Source organism: Hibiscus syriacus, unplaced genomic scaffold, assembly GCF_006381635.1.
Source record: "Hibiscus syriacus cultivar Baekdansim isolate YM2019G1 unplaced genomic scaffold, ASM638163v2 tig00110163_pilon, whole genome shotgun sequence".
Classification (NCBI taxonomy): Eukaryota; Viridiplantae; Streptophyta; class Magnoliopsida; order Malvales; family Malvaceae; genus Hibiscus; species Hibiscus syriacus.
The window spans coordinates 1,724,454-1,747,500 of record NW_024062610.1 but is presented as its reverse complement, the minus strand read 5'-3'; the positions used below and the strand labels follow the sequence as shown (position 1 = coordinate 1,747,500).

The 23,047-nt window shown below is 34.2% G+C and overlaps 1 protein-coding gene across 1 annotated transcript; it reads left to right on the top strand.

The window, feature by feature from the left end:
* Window positions 1–4,861: 4,861 nt before the first annotated feature.
* Window positions 4,862–6,771, top strand: LOC120216787. Its single transcript, XM_039214116.1, has 2 exons — window positions 4,862–5,134; window positions 6,010–6,771. Exons 1-2 carry the CDS (start codon window positions 4,862–4,864, stop codon window positions 6,769–6,771), a joined length of 1,035 nt encoding a protein of 344 aa, XP_039070047.1.
* Window positions 6,772–23,047: the final 16,276 nt, after the last annotated feature.

Here is a 23,047-nt window from a genome sequence, read left to right as displayed (position 1 = left end):
ATCGATTAATATTTTTGTAATGAACCTTAAACCCTAAACTATAAACACTAAATCCTAAATCTTAAATCATAAACCTTAAATCATTAATACTAAACCCTAAACCCTAAAATATTTTCTTTTTATTTATGCAACCACATAATTCAAAAATTAAATTTTTTTATTGTCTTATAGGTTTTAAGAGGTGGCGGATTAATTTGAATACATCCGTATCGTACATATGATTTTGATGGGCGCGTCTCCCGACATAGAATTTCTGTATATGCAAGGATTTAAACTTGAAATTTTACTTAAAGTTATATCAATTTTTTTATCACTTGAAACAAAAATATTAATTTTTGGTAACATAAATTTGAAGATATGAATTTTCGTTTACATACTATATAAGTTGCATTACTAAAAAATGAATAAATTAAAATAAATAATTTAAAATGCATACTACCACTTACTTAGTTCAATCTTAGAATATAAATCCCTAAATAAATAATACAATTTACATGGAACATGCTGAAAAACTGAAATGCAATAGACCAACTTATTCTACCTGTAATCAACGACTGTTATATCTTCTCTAAATTGGAGAACGATTAATAAAATATATAAATGTAATAAAAAATTAATATTTGATATATCTAGTACCATGAGAGCAGAATTTATGCTTATTTAATTTTGGAGATGGTAGCAAAAAATAAAAAATCTTGGTTTGTGTATTCCCCTCAGGTTTTGAAATTTAGGTGAAAACTCTAAAATAAGTCAAGTTCCACTATCCCACATCGATGAGAAAGCATGCTAACAGCTTTTCCTCATGTTTATAAAGTCACAAGTAGCAGTGAAGCACCCTTCAAAACTCACGGAGCCGTATGGTTCGAGCTCAAAATTGAGCTTGAATTGAGCTTGAGTTTCAAGTTATAATTAATCTCTTGATTTTTTTTGAGTTTGAGGTTTTTTGAGTTCGAGTGTTTTAATATTATGTTTCGAGTTTGAGTCGAGTTTGATAATTTTTAGCTCGCGAGTTTTTGAATCGAGTCGAGTTTACTATTAAAGTTTTCGAGTTCAAGTCGAGCTTAATTATATTCGAGTTCGACTCGGCTCGTTTACACCCCTAATCACATAGGCTGCCTATCTTCGACTCTAGATTACCATCTTTCTGCCTCTAAAATATAAAGTAAATTGTGCAATTTTTAATCGAATTAACATTTTACCAGACCCTTTTTATGGACATGTTTGTTGTTTTCTAAATTTCCATCTGGTAAACTATTAGAAACCGTTCAAGGGGTAATAAGTAACATTGCGGGTGGCATGGTTTAAATTTGGAATGCCATTTTTAATCAAGTTCGAAACTTTTTCTTTGTAGATGCAAAAGATAGGTGTAGAGAACAACAGCATCGTTCAATTTTCATTTCAATGGAAGTATATGCAACATAATTATATTCTTAGTGTGAACACTATATAAAAAAAATAGATTGGCTGCAAATGCCACTGGCCCTTACGTGCTACCCCTCCAAAGTGAAGCTGCCGTATGATTGTACTCAAAAACTGGAAGTTACCTAATATCTCGGACAGCCCTGCACTGCTGCTGTTGATCGGAAACTTTCTAGAGAAGAAATAACATTATTTCTCGAAAGGAGAGGCTTAATCAATTGTAGGACCAGACCACCTGAATTACATGAAAAGCATAAATCCAGTTGATCTTAGAACCACCTGTACGTTTAGTTATGTTTCTTGTTCTCAGACTTGTAGAGTTGAGAGTTCTTACCCCGCTATCATAGGCTTAACTCCAAGCAAGTCCTGGGAATAAGGCCAATACCTTGTTAGATTATTTTTAACATATTAGAAAAAGAGGTAGCATAGATTACCCATATTGTTAAAACAAACGTAAAGGATAATAAGACTACCTTTAGAGGTTTGATTCGTGAACAGCAGATGTAGGAGCTAGCCATAAGTTAACAGTGAGTCTGTGCCTGCACTCTGCCCAAGGAAGACTCCTGTTGAAAAAGACAGATAAATTTTTGTAACAAGCCTAGTCCAACCAGGTCTTAGTACTTGCACCGAAAAAGGAATCTAAATAACTAAGATAGATGTTTGGATCCAATTAGTTTCAAAGAAAAAGACAGAACCAGAATTAGCCCATCGTACTCGGTATTACATGTGACAAGTGACAACCCATGTCCTGCCAACTTTATTATACGAGGACCAGTCGGTGAACTAAAAGCACCTGGATATAAAATAGTCCCATTTCATTTTATGACGGAAACAGTTCAAGGTATAAACTCAAATCTGGGAATTAAGAGGAAAAATAAAGATTAGACTTCATTAATTCAAGCAAAAAGAATCACAAGATAGAGAAGTCGATTACTAGTGAATATGTTCAGGAAGTTCTTTCACATGAATTTTGGGTTTTTTATAATCTCATATCCGTCGTCTACAATAACATCTTATAAAAGCGATAATAATATCAAAGTATATAATCCGTTAAATAGAGAGGCATTTTTTAAATTAAAATTGATATAAAAAGTTTTTAATAATTTAATTTGTTGAATTCTTTATTTCAAGTGTATTTTGAGTTTGCAAATACATTTTTTAATATTTTTTATGCCTAAATAAGATAAAGATGTATCTCAAAGGTCTTAATACATAATTTATCTTGGCGTTGCTTACTTTGAAATCTAATCTCAAAGTATATACTCGAGGAGGAGTTGTTCAAAACTTATCTGTCATGGAGGCAATAATGCATTTAAGTTTAGATCATATATATAATTACAAAATCCATTTAACCTTACCTAACCGAACATGTGAAGGGCACATGGAAACCGGGTCCAATTTTTTTCCAGATACCATCATCAGACGTGGCATTTTATATTATGCTACAGACGGTCTGTTGAAAACTAAGTTACACTTGGCATGCTACGTCATTAATCACGTGGCTTGTCAGGTTTAGAAATTGGCTCTTATTATCAACGACATACTTACTCTCGTGTAATGGCACGTGACTGTTAGCTGTTAAAATTCGATTAACTTTACAAAACGTTAAAGATGATGGATTGATTAATCTTACACAATTGGTTCAAATATGGTCTAAGCCTTCGTATTCATGGTAAAACTAAAATTTAAGGTAAATTATAGGGCGTTGTTTTGTTATTTTTTTAATTATTAAAAGTTAAAAAATTATTCCTTAATTATAGTGTATTATTTTGTTGAGTCATTTAACTATTAAAAGTTACAAAATAATAATTCAATTATTCATATATTTTAAACTAGTATTTTTTTGTAGACAGTAGTTGAGTTGGACGTTAACAATGATAACTGAGGTATGACAAAATTTGATCCCCAAATCTTAAACGATTATTATATCTCAATCAATATGTTAACGTCTAACTCAGATTGTCGTCAATTTTTTAACGAAAAACGACGAATTTAAAATATATAAATTCTCGGGTGATCATTTTATAACTTTTAATAGTCGAATGACTCAGTAAAACAACACTCTATAGTCAGAGGACTATTTTATAACTTTTAATAGTCGGGACTAAAAAAAGCAACAATCTATAATCGATGGACCATTTGTGTACTTTGCCATATAGTTTAATTCATTATTATTTTTAAAAAATTTAAACTCATTCCGTATCAAATTAAAAGTAAAAAACCAAAAAAAAATTATCATTATGCGTAAAATAAAAGATAATTACACTCAAAGTAGGTCACATCGTGGGATATATAATCTAAATATAAACAAATATGCAGCAGCAAATCATGCGAAATACATTTGACAGTGAAGGAACATCAAGACCTCTCGTCGCAGAACAGAAATGAAGCAGCAAATCATGTCCCGCATATCTCGTGAATGGCCAATTAAAATACAAAAATTTTCACTTGTTTTCTGATCAAGATGGCGTAAAATCCGTTAAGAAAAGCTAATCGAACCTGCATTATTGTGTTGACTTTAGAAATATTTCGACGGATGTTTATGATAATTAGTATTCAGAGATTCTCAAGCTCCATGTAATCCTCTCGTACCGCGTGAAGCATTATAGCTTATAATCTTCTTCGTTTTCCAGCGATTACCTACAGACTGTAGATTTTTATTTAAATGAAGGGCAGACTGTAAATTTGTACTTCTGATTGCAGAGGGGTAGTTTTCTTATATTTATTAGTGACAGCTAAATCCTCTCTACGTTTGTTTCCGTATAATAAGTTAGCTGGGAACAAGGGAAACTGAAACTCACTCTGGCATATGCCTTGAGATGGACATTGTTTTTTCATCAGCTCACTGGAGTGAAATGCAACTATATATAAATTCAAGAGATAGAACTAAGATTAAATTAAATTGTTTAATTTTAAAATATTAATCTATTAAGTATTCGAACGTTAAAATTGAAGAAACTAAGGTTAATTTGGTTAATGTTTAAATTTTTAGGTTGCGTTGATGTTTACAAAACATAATATTATCTCTGAAAAAAGATTATCTAAATATAATACTATTTAATATATTATTAAAAATATATCATATTTTGATTAATGTAATAAAATAAGAACACTATAATCAATTTGACAAAAAAAAAGTATATTAGGATGGAACACTAGATTTTTTTTTTTAAAGAAAGTTAGAGATGGAATCTGTCTGCCAATAGAACAAATCGGGTTGAGAGACATGTTATCATAATAGACTTATACAAGTAATTAATTAAAAATAAGGTATATTATACAGTTATTTACTCTACTTTATTCTCTCTCATACTTTACTTACTGAACTTTACAAATTTAATAATTTTACTCACTCTACTGTTTTCTCTTTAACGTGGTATTTTTTATTATTATTTAATGTAAAATAATTTAAAAAATAAAATAAAAACATAAAGGTGACTGGATGTCACTGCCGACCACCATTGATCGTCGTAGATGGTGGTCGTTTGGTCCCAAAATAGGATTGACTGCTTCGAATTCGACCTGCATTTTGTCAGAAGTTGCTATGAAATCCACGATTTCAAGATTGAAAGTTAGAAAACCGAAACGTTTAAGTCCAAATTCACGAGTTCTGAAATATTTTCTGGTGAAACAAACACCAAATTTGGACACAAGAGGTCGTGAAGAACCGATACATCCTATTTTGGGAGAAAATGGAGAAGAGAATGAAAAAAAGGTAAATTACACCATGAGCCATTAGGAAAAAGGGTAAATTAAACCATGAGTCACTAAACTTTACTCTATCTCATATTTTACTCACCAAAACGACATCATTTTAGAGTATATTTGAGTTTTCCAAAACAACTCGTTTTGATTCCTGTGCCACGTTATAATGCCGTTAAAAAGTTAACGGCAAAGTTAGCAAAATGATTCAATATGTAAAGTTTAGTGAGCAAATTAGAAAAATTGAAAGTTCGGTGAGCAAAATATGAGAGAGTAAAGTAGAGCAAGGAACCTTGTAATTTACCCTTAAAAACAAGAAAGATTTAAGAATTGAAATTATCTTTAATCTCCTTCATTATAATTCATCACACTGTCGCCATTTCAATAGAATCTATTTAATACAATCCATTACCGTTGTTATTTTCAATATCCATCACAAATTCACAATCAATCTCAATGCACTCTCATATGGGTATTAGTCACTGGACACAACTATCAACAAAACAAGCACTGGATTTTAGGACTATCTGTACAGAGTATAGGGCAGGGCAGCCAGAGTGTCAGAACCACGAGTGTCTCCTCTTGCTTTTCACAATAGAAGAAACCTATAGGCTTTAAGCCGACCTGATTGGCAACTTAAAACCCACATGGCACGCGACTTATTATTTACTTTAGCGGCTCTATTTTTAACAATAACAGCTAACTAGTAGTAGTATTTATTCGCGGATCCAGTTCCCCCGGACCCGATCCTCACCCTGCCCCTCGTGCGTGCGCCTTGGTTGTCCTCCTCCCTTTATAATACCCCACCATTTCTCAATTTCCCTGCCAAAGCACACACAAATCGCGAACCAAATCAAACAGCTCCACAAATATGGTTGGTGTTTTCAGGCGCTCGCTTTCTTTCCCAGGTCGTCCAATCCCGATAACCGAACCTCAGCTTGGCTTTGCGATGGTTTGAGCCGTCTAAAGGACGTTCAAGATTCCCTCCACGATATCCTTCTGCTCCCACAAACACAGGAGTTGTTGAGCCATAAGCGTGAATGGGTCGAGATGATCCTCGAAGATTTCCTACGTTTTGTCGACGTCTACGGGATCTTCCAAACATCGTTTCTCTCGCTCAAAGAAGAACAACTCGCGGCGCGGGTGGCTCTAAGGAGAAAAGATGACTCGAGGATCGCTACGTATTTGAAAAGTCGCAAGAAGATGGCTAATGAGATAGCTAAGCTCGTGTCCGCTATCCGATGCATCGGGCGATACCCATTCCCTGAATCAAAATTGGTGTCTATTGCGGATTCTGAGCTGACCGGTGTTATCTGCGAAGCTATTGACGTGACGGTTTCCGTTTCAGTGGCGCTTTTCGATGGGATTTCCATGCCATTTGCTTCTAAAAAAGGGTCTTGGATGGGATTGGCTTTGTCTAAGAAAGGCAACAAGGTTAGGGTTGATGGAAGCATCAAAGAATTCGAACAAATCCGGGAAGCGAACGTGTGGCGTTTGAGAAGGAAGGGAGATGATGAAGAAGTGAGGATGATATTGAAGAAAATGCAAGACTTGGAGAGGTGCATTGCCGATATAGAAAGCGGCAGCGAAAAAGCTTTCAGGAGTCTGATAAACACTAGGGTTTCGCTGCTCAATACTCTCACCAAGTAGAAAAGAAACTAAAGGGTGTCGTCTCACAAAAAAAAAAAAAAAATAGAGATGTAATTTACCTTTTTATTCATGTAAACTTGCACTGTTTTTCCACGGGTGAATTCACGAGATAATGTTCTCGAACTTTTTTATTCACGATATAATGCACATCCCAGATTAATTGCTGGAATGGGGTGAATTCTACAGTAACCTTGGAGGTCGCCATGGCATCCGGGCGACCTTGGAGGTCGCCATGGCATCCGAGCGACCTGTGTGTATTTTGCAAAGGAATAGGTCGCCATGCAATCAACATGGGACGTGGGAATGCATGGGGGAGGGGATGCATGCTGTGCATGGGACGTGGGAACTGTGCATGGGCCATGCACGTCGAGCGGTGTAGGTCACGACGGCGTGGTAGGTAGGTCGCCATGGAGTCTCGACGACCAAGGTCTGGGAGATTCCTGTAGCTGCTGCTGTAGCTGCATGCATGCGTTGCATCATAGCTGAGTGATTCCTGCACCCGTAGCTGTATGTGTTGCATCTATAGTTGCGTTATTGCAGCGTTAATTTAGCTGTCAGCCTTTCAATGCTCAATAGTTAGACGATGCAATGCTAACATTATTTGCTTCAACAATCAAATTTAATGACTCTGTCCAACGCTCAATTGCTTTATATAAAGGATATGGGGTTTAGGGTAGAAGCACAAGCAGAACCAGAAGCATAAGCACATATAAACTTTGCCGAGAGAAAGAAAAGGAAGAAAAAGAAAAGAAGATAAAGGCTCAAACATAGTTCGTGAGGTAATTTTTTTATTGTTTAATTTAGTTTATTATATGAAATTATTAGTTTGTTAGTTTCGGGTTTAGGGTAAAACTAAAATCTAGTTAATTAGTTTGTTAGTATAAATTATTAGTTTGTTAGTTTAAGTTATATTATATTAGTTTATTAGTTTAAGTTATATATTATTATATATATTATATAGTTAATTAGTTTCTTAGTTTAAGTTAAATATAAAATTTAATTAATTTGTTAGTGTCTTTAAACGTATATTAGGTTGTTCGTTGAAGTTGAAGTATATTATAAAAAAATTAATTAGTGCTTAATTAGTTTGTTATTTTAACTAAGTTATTTAATAAGAAATAGTTTATTAGTTTAAGGTATATTATATATATTAGATTATATAAATTAATTTGTGGGAGCTATTGTTTAAATAAATATTTGTTTACACATACATGACTTATTTCACAATATTTGCCCACGTACAGATTGATTCGAAGAAAGAAACAAGGCAGGAAAAGAAAGTAAAGGAAGAAGGCATAAAGACGTGAGTAATTTATTATTTTTTGTTGTCCATTTTTTGTTGTTGTGTATGTGTAAATTAGTTAGTTAGTAAGTTTATATTAGATTATATAACTAATTGTGCGAGATAATTTCCGTTTTAAAAAATATTGTGTTTAAAAATATTTAGTGTTGTTTTAAAAATATTTTGTTTAATTTACATTGTATTTATATTAGTAAGAAGTAAAAATTAATTGAATGAAATAATCCGGACAACGCATTATCTCGCGAAATAATTATTTCGAGAACATTATCTCGACAGTTTTGCCTAACAAATTTGTTTGATTTTTAAAAAATAAAAATATTATCAACTAATCATTATTATTAGTAATAATTACTAAATGATTAGTATCAAATCTAAATCATTAAATATTTATAATAAATAATTATTAGTGATTATGACTAAATCATATTATTTAAATCATTAAATATCAAATCATTAGATTAATAGTAATTATCAAATCATTATTAGGTTTATTAGTAAGCAATCAATCAAGTTAAATAATAAATTTTATTTGATCATTAATATAATAGTATATTATATTATTTAATAATTTATGAAATTATCTTATCTAATTTTTTAATCTAAATTAATTTATTTTTTTATTTGTAGAGAAAATGAGCAACAACTTTTTCACGATTGTCCATTATAATGGACAGATTATGGAAAATGAGGTCGGAGTTTTTTCAGTCTGAAAAATCAATAAATATGATGTTCAAAAAAGACATCACATTTATAGAAATGAAGCATAAGATAGAAAGAAAAATTCGAGCTGCAGTTGATGGTTTGAGGTATAGGTTTATGATATGCTCTAACCCAGTCAGATATGCTGCAGTTCCACTTGAAGAAGATGATGATATTGGAACCATGGTTGGATTACATGAGTCAACCAATATAGCAGTTATTGAATTATTTGTTGATGTGCGTAACATATGTGATGTTCCTGGGTCATCAAGAGGTGTGGCTCAAAATCCATCTGAAATGGCTTTATATAGTCAGTTTGAGGAGCCGACATACAGGTTCCCGAACAGTTTGATGGCACTATTGGAAAGTGTAAATGAAGTCGGGGGGACATCTACAGCAGCAGAGTATGAGACGAGAAACATACCGGAATTGGTTGTTGATATTGACGCTGAAAATCGATGGGGAGAAATTCATGATGATTCAAGCGAAGATGAAGAAACTGAAGAACCCGTTTTGGGCGGCGACGAAAATATTTTTGGTGGAGGTGCAATTGATGAAGTTCCGACCGTATGAAGCTACTCCTCACATGTACGAGATAGACTATGATGCAATGAGGGCACCTGAATTCCCAGACATGCCACATTTACCTCCGTACCAAATGACTGAATCATTCGATAATTCTGGTGAATTTTCAGTTGGGGTGCAATTCAGAGGAAAAAATGAAGCTACGCTGGCGATTAAAGAGTACTGCATCAAATGCCATGTTGATGTCTATGTTGCAGAGTCCAACCAGAAAACCCTATACGCAAAGTGTGTAAAATATGGCCCAGAGTGCAAGTGGAAGATCAGAGTGTCGAAAAATCAAAGGCACGATGTTTGGGTCATCACGAGGTACAATGGTTCGCACACATGTTTGCGAAACTCCATCGAACAAGACCACCGACTATTGGACTCCGATGTAATATGTGAATACGTGAAGGCGATGGTTGAAAAGGATCCAAGGATATCTTGTTCAGTGTTAGATGCATCTATTCGAAGCCAATTTGGATATCAAGTAAAATATGGCAAGGTGTGGAATGCGAAAATGAAGGCAATGAAGTTGACGTATGGAGATTGGGATACATCGTACAATGAGCTACCACATTTGCTACAAGCAATGAAGCGATTTATCCCAGGAATTATAGTGAAGTCTCAAACCATGCCCGCATATGACGAAGAAGATCAACTTCTGCCAGGGAAGAAAATATTTCATAGACTATTTTGGGCTAAACCCTTAAACAACTAATAAAATATTCTTTTATATAACTAAAACTAACTAATAAACTATTTTTTCATTATAATATACTACTAATAAACTTACTAACTAATTTTTTATATAATATAAATTCAACAAACAAATATAACTTAACTATTTAACTAACACAAACTAATTAAATAATTTTTTTTATATAACTAACTATTAACAAAACAAACTAATTAATTATTTTTTAACTATATAACTATCAAACATATACTAATTAAATAATTTTTAATTTATGTATACTATAACTTAAACTAACAATCATATAACCCTAAACTAACAAATTAAACATTTATAATAATAAACTAATTTAAATATAAAAAAATTTACCTTATCTCCCTTTCTTCTTCTTACTTTCCTTTCTCCCTTTCTTTCTTTCTCGGCTGCAATCTCTTCTCCCTTTCTTCTGCAATCTCTTCTCCCTTTCTTTCTTTCTTTTATGTTCTCAGGATAATGCACACCCCATATATAACCGGCTGCCTCAATTATTTCACCAATAATTGTGCAATTGCAGCTATGATAGCATCAGCTGATTTCACGCAGCAATGGTTCAATTATTGTACCAATAATTCACGGCTCAAATGGTTCACATGCATGCATTGGCTCAAATGGTTCACATGCATGCATTGGGAGCTGTAGGCATGCAGCGGGGAGCACGTGAAGGAATCTAAGTTGTGGCTGCATGTGCATGGATGATGGGAATGGCGCCGGGATTACATGGCGACCTACAAGGTCGCCGGGACTACATGGCGACCTACAAGGTCGCCGGGACTACATGGCGACCTACAAGGTCGCCTAGGCTGCATGGCGACCTCTCTATTGGCTCGTACGACTCGTCTAAGCCTGCATGGCGACCTCTCCTCGTATAAGACTGCATGGCGACCTCTCCATTGGCTCTTATGGCTCGTATATGGCTTGTATGGCTCGTATGTCACCCCGTATGTCGCCTGGATTGCATGGCGTCCTACAAGATCGCCTGGATTGCATGGCGTCCTATGGCGATCACTGTAGAATTCACCCCATTTCAACAATTAATCTGGGATGTGCACCATATCGTGAAAAAAAAAAGTTCGAGAACATTATCTCGTGAATTCACCCGTTTTTCCACGGTAGAAATTAATTATTTTCACCAATTATTTTAAAAAAACTCTATAAATAAAATAAATTATTAATAATTTTACACCACAAAAAAATTAAATTACATATATTTGTTTATCCAAATAAATAATAACTATAATATTGATTCTTATAGTTTCAACAATCAATTACATATAATGAGTGTTGGCAAAAATGATTGTGATTAAAGAATTTGAGTTTATAAGGTTAAGTTTAAATCCTACAACCATCACCCTTGATAAATAATCTGTAAATTTCAATTAGAACTTATGTATACCGTGACCCTACCCATGGCCTAAACTTTATTATACCAAAAAAATAATTAATCACATACTATCATCCAAAAGCTAAATTAGTATAATTACCGACCTTGCTCGTTAGTCGTTAGCTTGGTAACGAACAAAAAGATTTTGGGTTGCACGAAGTTGGTAGTGAAACATATGACGTGACAGTTCCAGCTGCAGCTCTTATGTCTTATGGCAAATCAAATAAAAGAAAGAGAAATATGTAGGGCAACAAATTAAAGAAAACAGCACATGGTTTGTCAGACAATGTTTGAAATCGATCAGTTGTTTCATTTTAAGGAGAAAAAAAGAGGGGCGTCGTGCTAATAATTAAAAGCACTACTTATTCCTTCCATCATTCGTTTTGCTCAACATTATTTTGCCTCGTAAAGGAAATAAGAGATGATTCATTTACATAATTGTTCAAACAATTGGAGCTGCTTCGATTCCCTACTACTTGTCTGAAACATTTTAGATTCTCTACCATCCCTGACAGCGGGTTTTTCGTCGGCACTTAGTTTTCTTGGTAAAAGCACGTAAAGTATGTGATGACAAGCTGTGATATCTTTAAATGGAGATCAGTTGAATATATATGTAGCTGTCTATTGAAGAATGAAGAGATAAATGACCTACCAACTTAACCGTTCTACCAGATTTAATAGAATTTTAACAATGCAATGGTGCAGTACAACTTATTCTTAATCTGACCCATTTGCAGCACACCAATTCTAATGAAACATAACGTTTCACAAGATAAAGCATACATAAGATATATAGTTTCCTTAATAGTATGGATATCATACATAGCCACTACCTAATTGGACATTGGTGGTCCCTTTGTTAGTTGATCTCAATTATGTTGGTCTCATAAGTAATGCAACAGACGTGACATTAATTGAGAAAAAATTGTAATCATATTCATGAACTGAAATATCCCTTGCAATAATTGGAATTTTGATTTGTCTTCCATTACAAAAATTGTTTATATGGCCACTGAAAGAAATATTTAGTGTTTTAAATGGGATGAATATTTAATCCAAACATGATAGGTCTTGAACTTATCCGATTTGGCTGGGTCGGAATTTTTTTAAACAAAATTGAATTCGAGTTGGATTCTTTTGAAAAGGTGAGGTCGGGTTAAATTCAAATTTATGATGAAAAAAATTAGACCCGCGATAATTATCTCTTATATATTTAAAGATAATTACAATAACACCCATCTTTATATTATTTTTCAATTAAATTCTTATTTTACCTTATAAAAATTATATATATATTTATTTCGGTAAGATCAAATGTAAATTTTTATCTTGTAACTCATATCGGAATTTGAATAGGATACAAATAAAGGGGTTTGATTTTTAAGTCATATTCGGGTGAGTTAAAAACAAGAACTGACTCATGGTTCCCTAATTCTAAGGACCCATCGTTTCAAGTTTTGTGGGAACAAGGTTGTAAATGTAATCATCAATCAAGGGTTGAAACAGACAGTAATTTCCTTGATTGGGTTTAAAGCCTTTTAAGGCATGAAAGTTTTAAGTTGACACAAAGTAAAGTGAAATAATTGAAGTGCTTTAGTTCTAAACAAAACCGTATAAAGACGAAGAAAATAAATAAAAAAAGGAAAAAGGACCACTAAATAATGCACCTAACATTGTACATAATAAGCTCAGCCAGCTCCTATACACATTGACATTGCTGCAGGTTCAAAATATTTGTTATTACGAGGCACTAACATCGCTGTCCCTTATTTCCATTTCCCAAGCTTATAAAAATTGATGAATGAAGGAACATTTCCAATTTGAGTTGGCATTCAACAACAATGCAGTCATTCAATTCCATCTGTTGATGTGATTATAATGTCCGGTTATTGTAAATAATTCCAAAATGAGACATTCTGATACCATGGTGGGCTGTGATCCCTTACAGCAGTACAAGAACTTAACATGGTGGTTCAAGTTGGGGTGTGTGTTTTAAAAGAAGTTTTCTTGATTAGTCAATCTAAGCATGAAAAGGTTAAAGGACTTTTTCCTTCTTTGTGCATTTTGGTTCTGAAAATGAATGGCACATGCAATTGTTGCCTACTAATAATCAGATAAGTGCAAGGATTTGGGGGATGGGACCTTTCCCTGCCTACGTCTACCGTCATGTGTGAGGGCATGCAATGAATCATTAAAAGAACTTATCTTCAGCTATCATATATATACATATTACAAGGGCAGTAGCAAAAAAGATAGGGTTTCATAGGAATTAGGATCATGTAAAAAGATTGGGATGAAAATGAGAAACATTCCCTCCACCCATTACCCCATTTTTAAGAAGTAAAAAAATAGAAAAGAAATAGATGGGATAACAAGACAATTATTTAGTCGAGGTGTAGTTCCACACCCACCGGAGATAGCAGTGGATGTAAATCCCCAGGTTGTACATGGTTTTGGTTCAAAACTTTGTGTGGTATTATTAATTCCAACCTTAATAACACTCTTTCCTTTGGTTCACGCATTGTACACAAGAGAGACATTATTAGAAGAGTTGATAAACATTTTATAAATCAAATTATAATTGGTAAGAACAAAATAGAATACAATCATATACAACACTAACTTTGACTAATTTACAAACACTACTCTCACAACAAAGCTTTGCTAAGCTTCACCCTTTTCTCTCCAATTTTTCACTCACATTACACTCATTCTATTTTGCTAACCTCATCGGGTATATTTATAAGAATAAATAAACCGCCGTTTTGCTGCCAGACAATTCCATGCAATCAATTTGTTTCAATCTTGTATGACTCAATTTGCTGCTGCAAATTTATTTGCTATTTGCCACGTTCAAATGCTTAATTAATAAGCATTACACTTGCTGCCACCATTCATTATTTCATCCATTTGCTGTTTCACTGCCACGACACTTCAAGCTTTGCCGACATGTTAGGGAGCTGCCACTTTTATCATTTCAACATTGCTAGTTGTCACTTTGACTTTTCAACTCCTTGTTGTCGTGCAAAGCTTAAATTTAAGTTTTTCTATTGTCACGTTAACTTCACGTAATTTCTAGATGTCAAAAATCTAGTTTGATTTCTGACAGTCATCCCCCAAAGCAGGTAAAGAGAATTTACCCAAATCGTGAAAATATTATTTTAAGTCTAAAAGAAACTAATAATATTGATACAATGACGAGATTATTGTAATTAACTACAATTGATCACTTGATGGATGGAAAGTCGTAAAGTAAAGAGGGGATGGAAGAGGAGGGTTTAAGAGATTTAGGGGTTTATCGGTTGAAATATAGGCATTCTCCACCAATGTTTATATCATTATATATATATCATTCTCCACCAATGTTTATATCATTATATATATATATATATATAATAAGTGATTTGTTATCCTAATTTAAATAGAGTGTTTTTATGATGTGTAAGGGTCTTCATTGCATAAAATGATTAATGCAACTCATTTAATATCTATTTTAAATATTCTCAATTACACTTACAATAGTTAATGTTCGAATCTATAACCTCTAAGAACAATAACGATTACTTTAATCTCATAATAACCGACATAGACATATTATATGAATCCTCATTAGTTGTGGTATATTCTCATTGCTCAAGGGGATGACAATAATACTTTCTTGACATCGAATTAAAAATATATATAGAATTACATGAATCAAGTTACCTCAGTAGCTAAATGAATATTTATTATTTTAAGAGGTTTTAGTTTAAACACCAGAGACTGCGTGTTTGAGCTTTCATTATTAAAATTAGTTTATTTACTTTTATGAAAAATGATAAGTTATTAATTTTATTTTAATATAATTTTTATATTAGAAAATTAAAAATTAATATAATTAAATAACATTATCAAATCTCCTCATTTAACCGTTCATATAAAAATTAACAAATTATGTGTAATAAACTAACAAATTATTATTAAAATAATTGTGTTTATCAATAATTAAACTAATTTCTTAAAAGAATAGAGTACAAGAATTAATTCTAAGAATCAAAGAAAAGTGATAAAAAAATATAGATTTAACCGAAAATAAATGTTTAAATTATATCATTTTTTACTTTTAAGTTTTAATATGTTGTTTCATTAATATTTCTAGAAATAATGTAAAAAAATCTATCACCTAATGAATACTTGACAAGGGATTTGGTTCTTAATTTCTTTTAACATTTTGTAAAAAGAATTCTTAATTTTTTAGAAAAACTCATAAATTCTTAATTTAAAAAATATGTTAAAATCTCTAACCATAAAGACCAATATTATTTATTATTTGATCGTCGTCGATGAACTTGTACCAGTAAATCTATCACAATCGTTGATCTCTTCCGTCACTAAAACTCCACGAGTCAATCACCCTCTTGTCGACGTACGAAATACTTAAATGTCATCAAATCTCGCTTCGTCGTTCACTAACTACTAGTCACTGGTTCAGCGACAATAAACCTATACTGCCGCCTAAAGCAATAGACTTCGAAGATTTGGTGCAATAATAAGAAAACATGATCGACTAGTGAACGATAATTAATAGACTTATAAGCAATATACATTTTAGGTTTTTTAAGTTAAAGAAGATTAGACATCACATCATATATTTATCGCGTTTTTATTCAATAACAAATTTATTTTATAAATTTAATCTTAAAAGTAAAATAAAAATTAAACACATATTTAATAAAAAAAATAATCATCTAACATTAAGAAAGTTATAATTTCAGTAATTATTTTTATATTAAGCCAACATATATTAACCATTGCAATAGTGGTAAATATAATATAGTGAAAGGAAAGGGGGTGGAAAACTGCAAAATTTGAAAGCAGCAGGACCAACGGTGCAAGAATAGGAAAATATCAAAGAAAAGTTATGCCTATCCCGCCACTCTTTCCATTTGTATAAAACCCAGTCTTCACTCTTCACTCCTCACTCCATTTTTTTTATTTTTTCCTCGGATTTTCATCTTTCTTCCTATCATTCAATAAAGATGCATCTTAAATGCGCCACGAAATTGGACAACAATTGGTAACGGCTGCCTCAGCCTCCATTAATCTCCGTTTTCAATTTCTGCTTCCCACGAGCCGTTGCCGTTACTTATACAGAGACTTTATTAGCAACAACTGTGTTTTTCGGGACCTCAAAAATCTTCAACGTTCTCTAGCGTTTAGGTGATCGCTTTTCATGGGATGCGTAACCTCAAAACTCGACCGGCTGCCGGCGGTCTGTTTGTGCCGCGACCGCGACAGCTTCCTCCGGAATGCTGGAAGCTACGCCCTGGCCCATGCACACGTGGCATACATGCAGTCGCTCAAGACTGTGGGCCCAGCTCTCCACCATTATTTCGATCAATGTCTCAAATCTACGGCCGGCGGTGACTCCGCCGTCTTCTCCGAAAAGCCTCCGACGCTAAGTTCGCCGCTGTCTTCGCCTGACCACTCTTTTTCGAACTCAAACTCCGATTCGCACATTCAATTCGATACTGATTCGGAAGAGGAAGAATCGGGCGAAGATTTCAGTAAATATATTTACGAAATCCATCTAAATTATCTTAATCAGGGAATACTAACATCCCATCCTTTTCCTAATCATGATTATCACGCTAATAGTGGGTCAGGCTTGAAAACACCTCCACCTCCGGGTCCGAGGAGCGCGGCTTGGGATTACTTGAACTTCTTTGATGAAATTTACGAGAGATACGAGGTGCCTAATTTTTGGACCAAACCAGTGAAGAAATAGGAGGAAATCCGAGCGGAGAAGCTGTTTCAGTAAATAACGGTGATACCGAGATTGACAAGTTTCAAAAGAAGGCTGATATAGATGAACCCGAAAATCAAAGCGCCAAAAAAAAGTGTCTCTGAGGTAATCACAGAATTACAGGTCCTTTTTTAGAAAGCTTCGGAGTCGGAAAATGAAGCACAACTAGTGAATCAAGTTCATGTAGATGAGAAATCTAGTGCAAATTTTACAAAAGAAATAGGAGGAAATCCGAGCGGAGAAGTTGTTTTAGTAAAGAACGGTGATGCCGAGATTGACAAGTTTCAAAAGAAGGCTGATATAGATGAACCCGAAAATCAAAGCCCCAAAAAAAGTGTCTCTGAGGTAATCACAGAATTACTGGTCCTTTTTGAGAAAGCTTCGGAGTCGGAAAATGAAATTTTGGATATGCTTGATATTGGAAAATTTCGCTACCATCACAGAAAGTCTATTTATCAAGTATAGTATTTTTTAGCATTATCTTAACTAATTTATGGTTTGGTATTTCAATTCAATAGTTAATTTTTCTGGTTTCTTCAATTAAAAGGTTTATTTAGGTTCTGTGTGTTACGGAAGACGGCTATCGGATAGAGTAAAATCGTAACTGATAATTTGAGAAAATAAAAATGAAGATAAAGAAGACACAAATTTTACGTAGAAAACCCCTAAATAATATAGGGTAAAAACCACGGGCAACGGTAGAAGAATTTACTATGAGAAAATAGGAATTACAACTTCTCTCGATCTAACAAGGAGAAAACAATAACAATTTTCTCTTGATAAAAAGGAGAAAACAACTCTAAAGAAAACTCTCTAAATTCTCTAGTATTGGGAGAAAACTAGAATGATTTGGGATGGTTTTGAAGCTAAATGAGCTAGAGTATTTATAGTTGAAGCTTAAAGACTAAACTTGTAAATACCCTAAAGTACAATGACTAAATTATGATTATCCCTTTACTAAAAAATCAACAATTGCAAGCTGTATAATTTCGGTGCATTAATGCACCGAAAGCCACCACCGAAATCTATGTTTAATTTGTCAATTTAAGCTGCCACCATATTTGACTTTCAACAATCTCCCACTTGAAGATTTGATTAGAACAATCATATATTTACACCATTCTTTCTACCTTGTATCTTCATGTTTATTACGTCTCTGACATGCCACAAGAGGATCGACACCAGGTAACTTTATCATCATTTATTGCCTTCGTCATGAAATCTGCTATGTTGTCTTTGGTATGGATCTTCTGCATATCTACCGTATCCTCTTTCACATTTTCACGAATGAAATGGTACTGAACTTGTATGTGCTTTGTCCTTGAATGAAATATTGGATTCCTTGCTAAATGCAAGGCGCTTTGACTGCCACAAAAAAGAGAGACATACTCTTGATTGTGCCCAATCTCATCCAATAACATCTTCAACCAAATTGCTTCTTTACTGGCTTGTGTAGCTGCTACATATTCTGCCTCTGTTGTGGAAGTAGCCATAACTGACTGCAATTTTGAAACCCAGCTTACATCTCCACCAGCAACTTTGAACACATATCCTATAGTAGATTTGCTTTTATCCAAATCCCCTGCATAGTCAGAATCAACATACCCATTGATAAGTAAATTTGATCATCCGTAACATAATGCAACATTTGAGGTCCCTTTGATATATCTTAGGATCCTCTTTACTGTATTCTAATGCTCTTTGCCTGGATTCGCCATGTACCGACTAACCACTCTCACTGCTTGTGCAATGTCTGGTCTTGTACATATCATAACGAACATTAAACTTCCCACTGCCGATGCATACGGTACTCGAGGCATCTCCATCCTCTCTTCTTCACTACTAGGACTCATACGGGAGGATAATTTGAAGTTAATAGGAAGAGGGGTAGAAATTGGCTTACAATCTTGCATGCTGAATCTTGACAAGATCTTCTTTAAGTAATTCTTTTGTGAAAGCCAAATCTTCCTATTATTGCATCCCTAGAATCTTGTTTGCTGATACCAAGTCCTTCATGTCAAATTCCCTAGCCAGTTGTGCCTTCAATTCTTTAATATAATCTTTGTTGGGTCCTGTAACCAACATGTCATCCGCATACAACAACAATATAGCAAAATCGTTATCATCAGACCTCTTGAAATAAGCACAAGGGTCTGTATTAAGTCTGTTGTATCCAAGGCACATAATGAATGAATCAAATCTCTTATACCAATACCTCGGCGTCTGCTTTAGACTGTACAAAGATTTGTTTAACATGCAAACCAAGTTCTTCTTTTTTTTTCTTCAAAACCTTCAGGCTGGAGCATATAAATCTCTTCTTCAAGATTTCCATGAAGAAAAGTTGTTTTAACATATAGCTGCTCTAGATGTAAGTTCAATGTAGCCCACATTGCCAAGACTACTCGAACTATTGTTAGTCGAACCACAGGAGAAAATATTTCATTGAAATCAATACATTCTTTTTTAGCATATCCTTTGACCACCAGTCTTGCACGATACCTCTCCACTTGATCGTCATCATTTCTCTTGATTTTGAAGACCCATTTGTTACTAATTGGCTTCCTTTCTTGTGGTAGTGGCACAAGGTCCCATGTATTATTTTTATGAAGGGCTTCAATTTTTTCTTGCATCGCCATCATCCAAAGTGAAGCATCTGAGCTGTTTATTGCCTTCTAGTATGTTGATGACTCACCGTTCTCTGTTAAAAGATAATATGCAATATTTCCTTCTATAACATAATCTGAGTGCCAACTGGGACGTCTTCTCACACGATCTAATTGACGAGTTGTTGGAGCTTCAGAACTCTCTGGTTCTTGTTCATCATGTGCTGGTTTTGCTTCAGAAGAATCTCATTGTTCAACCTCCTTTTCCACATGTATCTGTGTAGTCTCTAACTTTTCAACGCTATCATCGTATTCTTTTCTTTGTAGCTTATCTTCTACAAAGATAACATCTCTACTAATGATCACTTTGTGGGCAGTGGGATCTCACAAGCGATACTCCTTTACACAATCAGCATACCCCAAGAATTTGCATTTCCTGGATTTTGGATCCAACTTTAAAATTTCTTGGGAGTTGTACATCATGTACACAACACTTCCAAATGCATGGAGGTTTAAATAATCAGCTGGTTTACCAGTCCACAACTCCATTGGTGTTTTCAGCTTTATTGCAGTTGATGGAGCTCGATTCACCAAATAACAGGCGGTATTGACTGCTTCTGTCCAGAATGATTTTTCTAGGCCTGCATCCCTCAACATTTCTCTTGTTATTTCTAACAAGGTTCTGTTCATCCTCTCTGCCACTCCATTTTGTTGAGGAGTGTTCGCCACTGTGAACTGTCTTTTGATGTCTTATTTCCTATAAAATTCATCAAATTCTTCACTTGTGTATTCTTCTCCATTATCTGTTCTGAAACACTTGATCTTATTTCCAGAATCAAGTTCCACCCGCGCTTTGAAGTTTTTGAAAGTGGAAAACACATCTGACTTCTTTTTAATAAGGTACACCCAACATCTCCTGGAGTAGTCATAATAAATGAGACAAAATATTTTGCTCTGCCTAGGGATGTAACTGGTGCTTGCCACACGTCAGAGTGAACCAATTCTAGAACACTTTTGCCTCTAGAATTTGATGTGTTGAATTTCAACTGGTGCTGCTTACTTGTTATGCAATGCTCATACAAAGTAAGTGATACATTCCTGGAAGTAGCTTTTGCTCCACAAGGACTTTCATTTTTTTATTTTGACATGTGTCCAAGTTTTTAATGCCATAGCATTGCAAAATCTGAACTACATGAAGCAACAGAGGCTTATGCTTCTAGCAAAGTCTCTCACTTCAGCATGTACAAGTTTGCTGCTATCTTTTCACCTTTCATCATCATAAGCGCTCCACGGAACACCTTCATGATTCCTTTATGTGTTTCAATCTTGCTTGCATTATTATCCAACAATCCGTAGGATAATAAATTTTTCTTCAGGTCTTCACGTGCAACACATCTCGAAAAACTTTAATTGTTCCATTATACATCTTTAATTTGATGGTTCCAACGCCAACGATCTCTAAGGCATGATCATTGCAACTATTCACAGATCTTCCTAAGACAGGTTCGTATTGATGGAACCATTCTATTCTTGAGGTCATGTGATATGTTGCTCCCGAATCAATAAGCCATATATCTGCAAATCGTTTTCTACCTTCCATGGTGGTTGACGCTTCACAGCATAGAGCATATACATCACCTGAAGTGTTTGCGCTATTGCCTTGTGGATTGGAGTTTTTATTTAGACTCCAACAATCCTTATTCAAGTGACATTTCTTTCCACAGTTGTAGCACTTTAAATTCTTCTTGCTTCTCGACTTCGATCTACCATATTTGTGACTACTGCTTTGGCCACGTTCTGTTGATCTCCTTCTCATCGTTGTCAACGCTTTTGCTTGTTGCAGATTTACTTGTCTGTCTTCCTTGTTCTTGCGCCGATTTTCTTCTTGTAGAACAGCAGTTGCAACGTCATCGAAGACTAGATTGGTGATATTATTATTTGTCATGTTGATGATGAGTTGATCATATGAATCAGGTAGACTTTGAAGTAGAAGTTCAACACGTTCTTGTTCTCCTATTGTACATCTTAAGGATGTAAGCTGAGAAAATAACGTGTTCAGTGTATTTAAATGCTCCGTCACTGAAGTAGATTCTGGCATACGGAGAGTGTACAATTTCCTCTTAAGGAAAATTTTATTGTGCATTGATGTGGCCTCGTACAGTTTGGTGAGATGATCCCATATTTGTTTAGCTGTCTTCTTCTCCTCGATGCTTGACAATACTTCATCTGCTAATGCTAGATGAAAGTTTGTCATAACATTCCCGTCCATTTCGATCCATTTGTTGTCATCTGTGAAATCTACCGGCCTTTCACTGATAGCTGCTAGACAACCGTCTTTCCTCATGATGGCCTTCATCTTCAAGTTTCATAATGAGAAATTTCTCCCATTGAATTTTTCAATATCAAATTTCATTGCCATAATTTCTATTACGGATAGCTCCTATTATTTCACTATCGTGAATAGTTCTCTGGAACCTTCAAAGAATGGGTAATACCTTCTTACTTTCTTATGTTAGAGGATCCACCTTTTGGTGGCAACCACAAAGATAATAAGTAGATATTACATACTCAGATCTGGCTCTTGATACCAATTGTTACGGAAGACGGCTATCGGATAGAGCAAAATTGCAACTGATAATTTGAGAAAATAAAAATGAAGATAAAGAAGACATAAATTTTATGTGGAAAACCCCTAAATAATATAGGGTAAAAACCACGAGTAACGGTAGAAGAATTTACTATGAGAAAATAGGAATTACAACTTCTCTTGATCTAACAAGGAGAAAACAATAACAATTCTCTCTTGATAATAAGGAGAAAACAACTTTCAAGAAAACTCTCTAAATTCTCTAGTATTGGGAGAAAGCTAGAATGATTTGGGATGGTTTTGAAGCTAAATGAGCTAGGGTATTTATAATTGAAGCTTAAGGACTAATCTTATAAATATCCTAAAGTACAATGACTAAATTGTGATTATCCCTTTACTAAAAAATCAACAATTGCAAGATGTATAATTTCGGTGCATTAATGCACCGAAAGCCACCACCGAAATCTAAGCTTAATTTGTCAATTTAAGCTGCCATCATATTTGACTTTCAACACTGCGAAGATATTTCATATGATTACTTCAAGTTCATCGGAAACAAAGTCGTTACTGTCAAAAGAGAAGATTGGTTCTATGGATAAAGATGAGATTTTGAGTTCA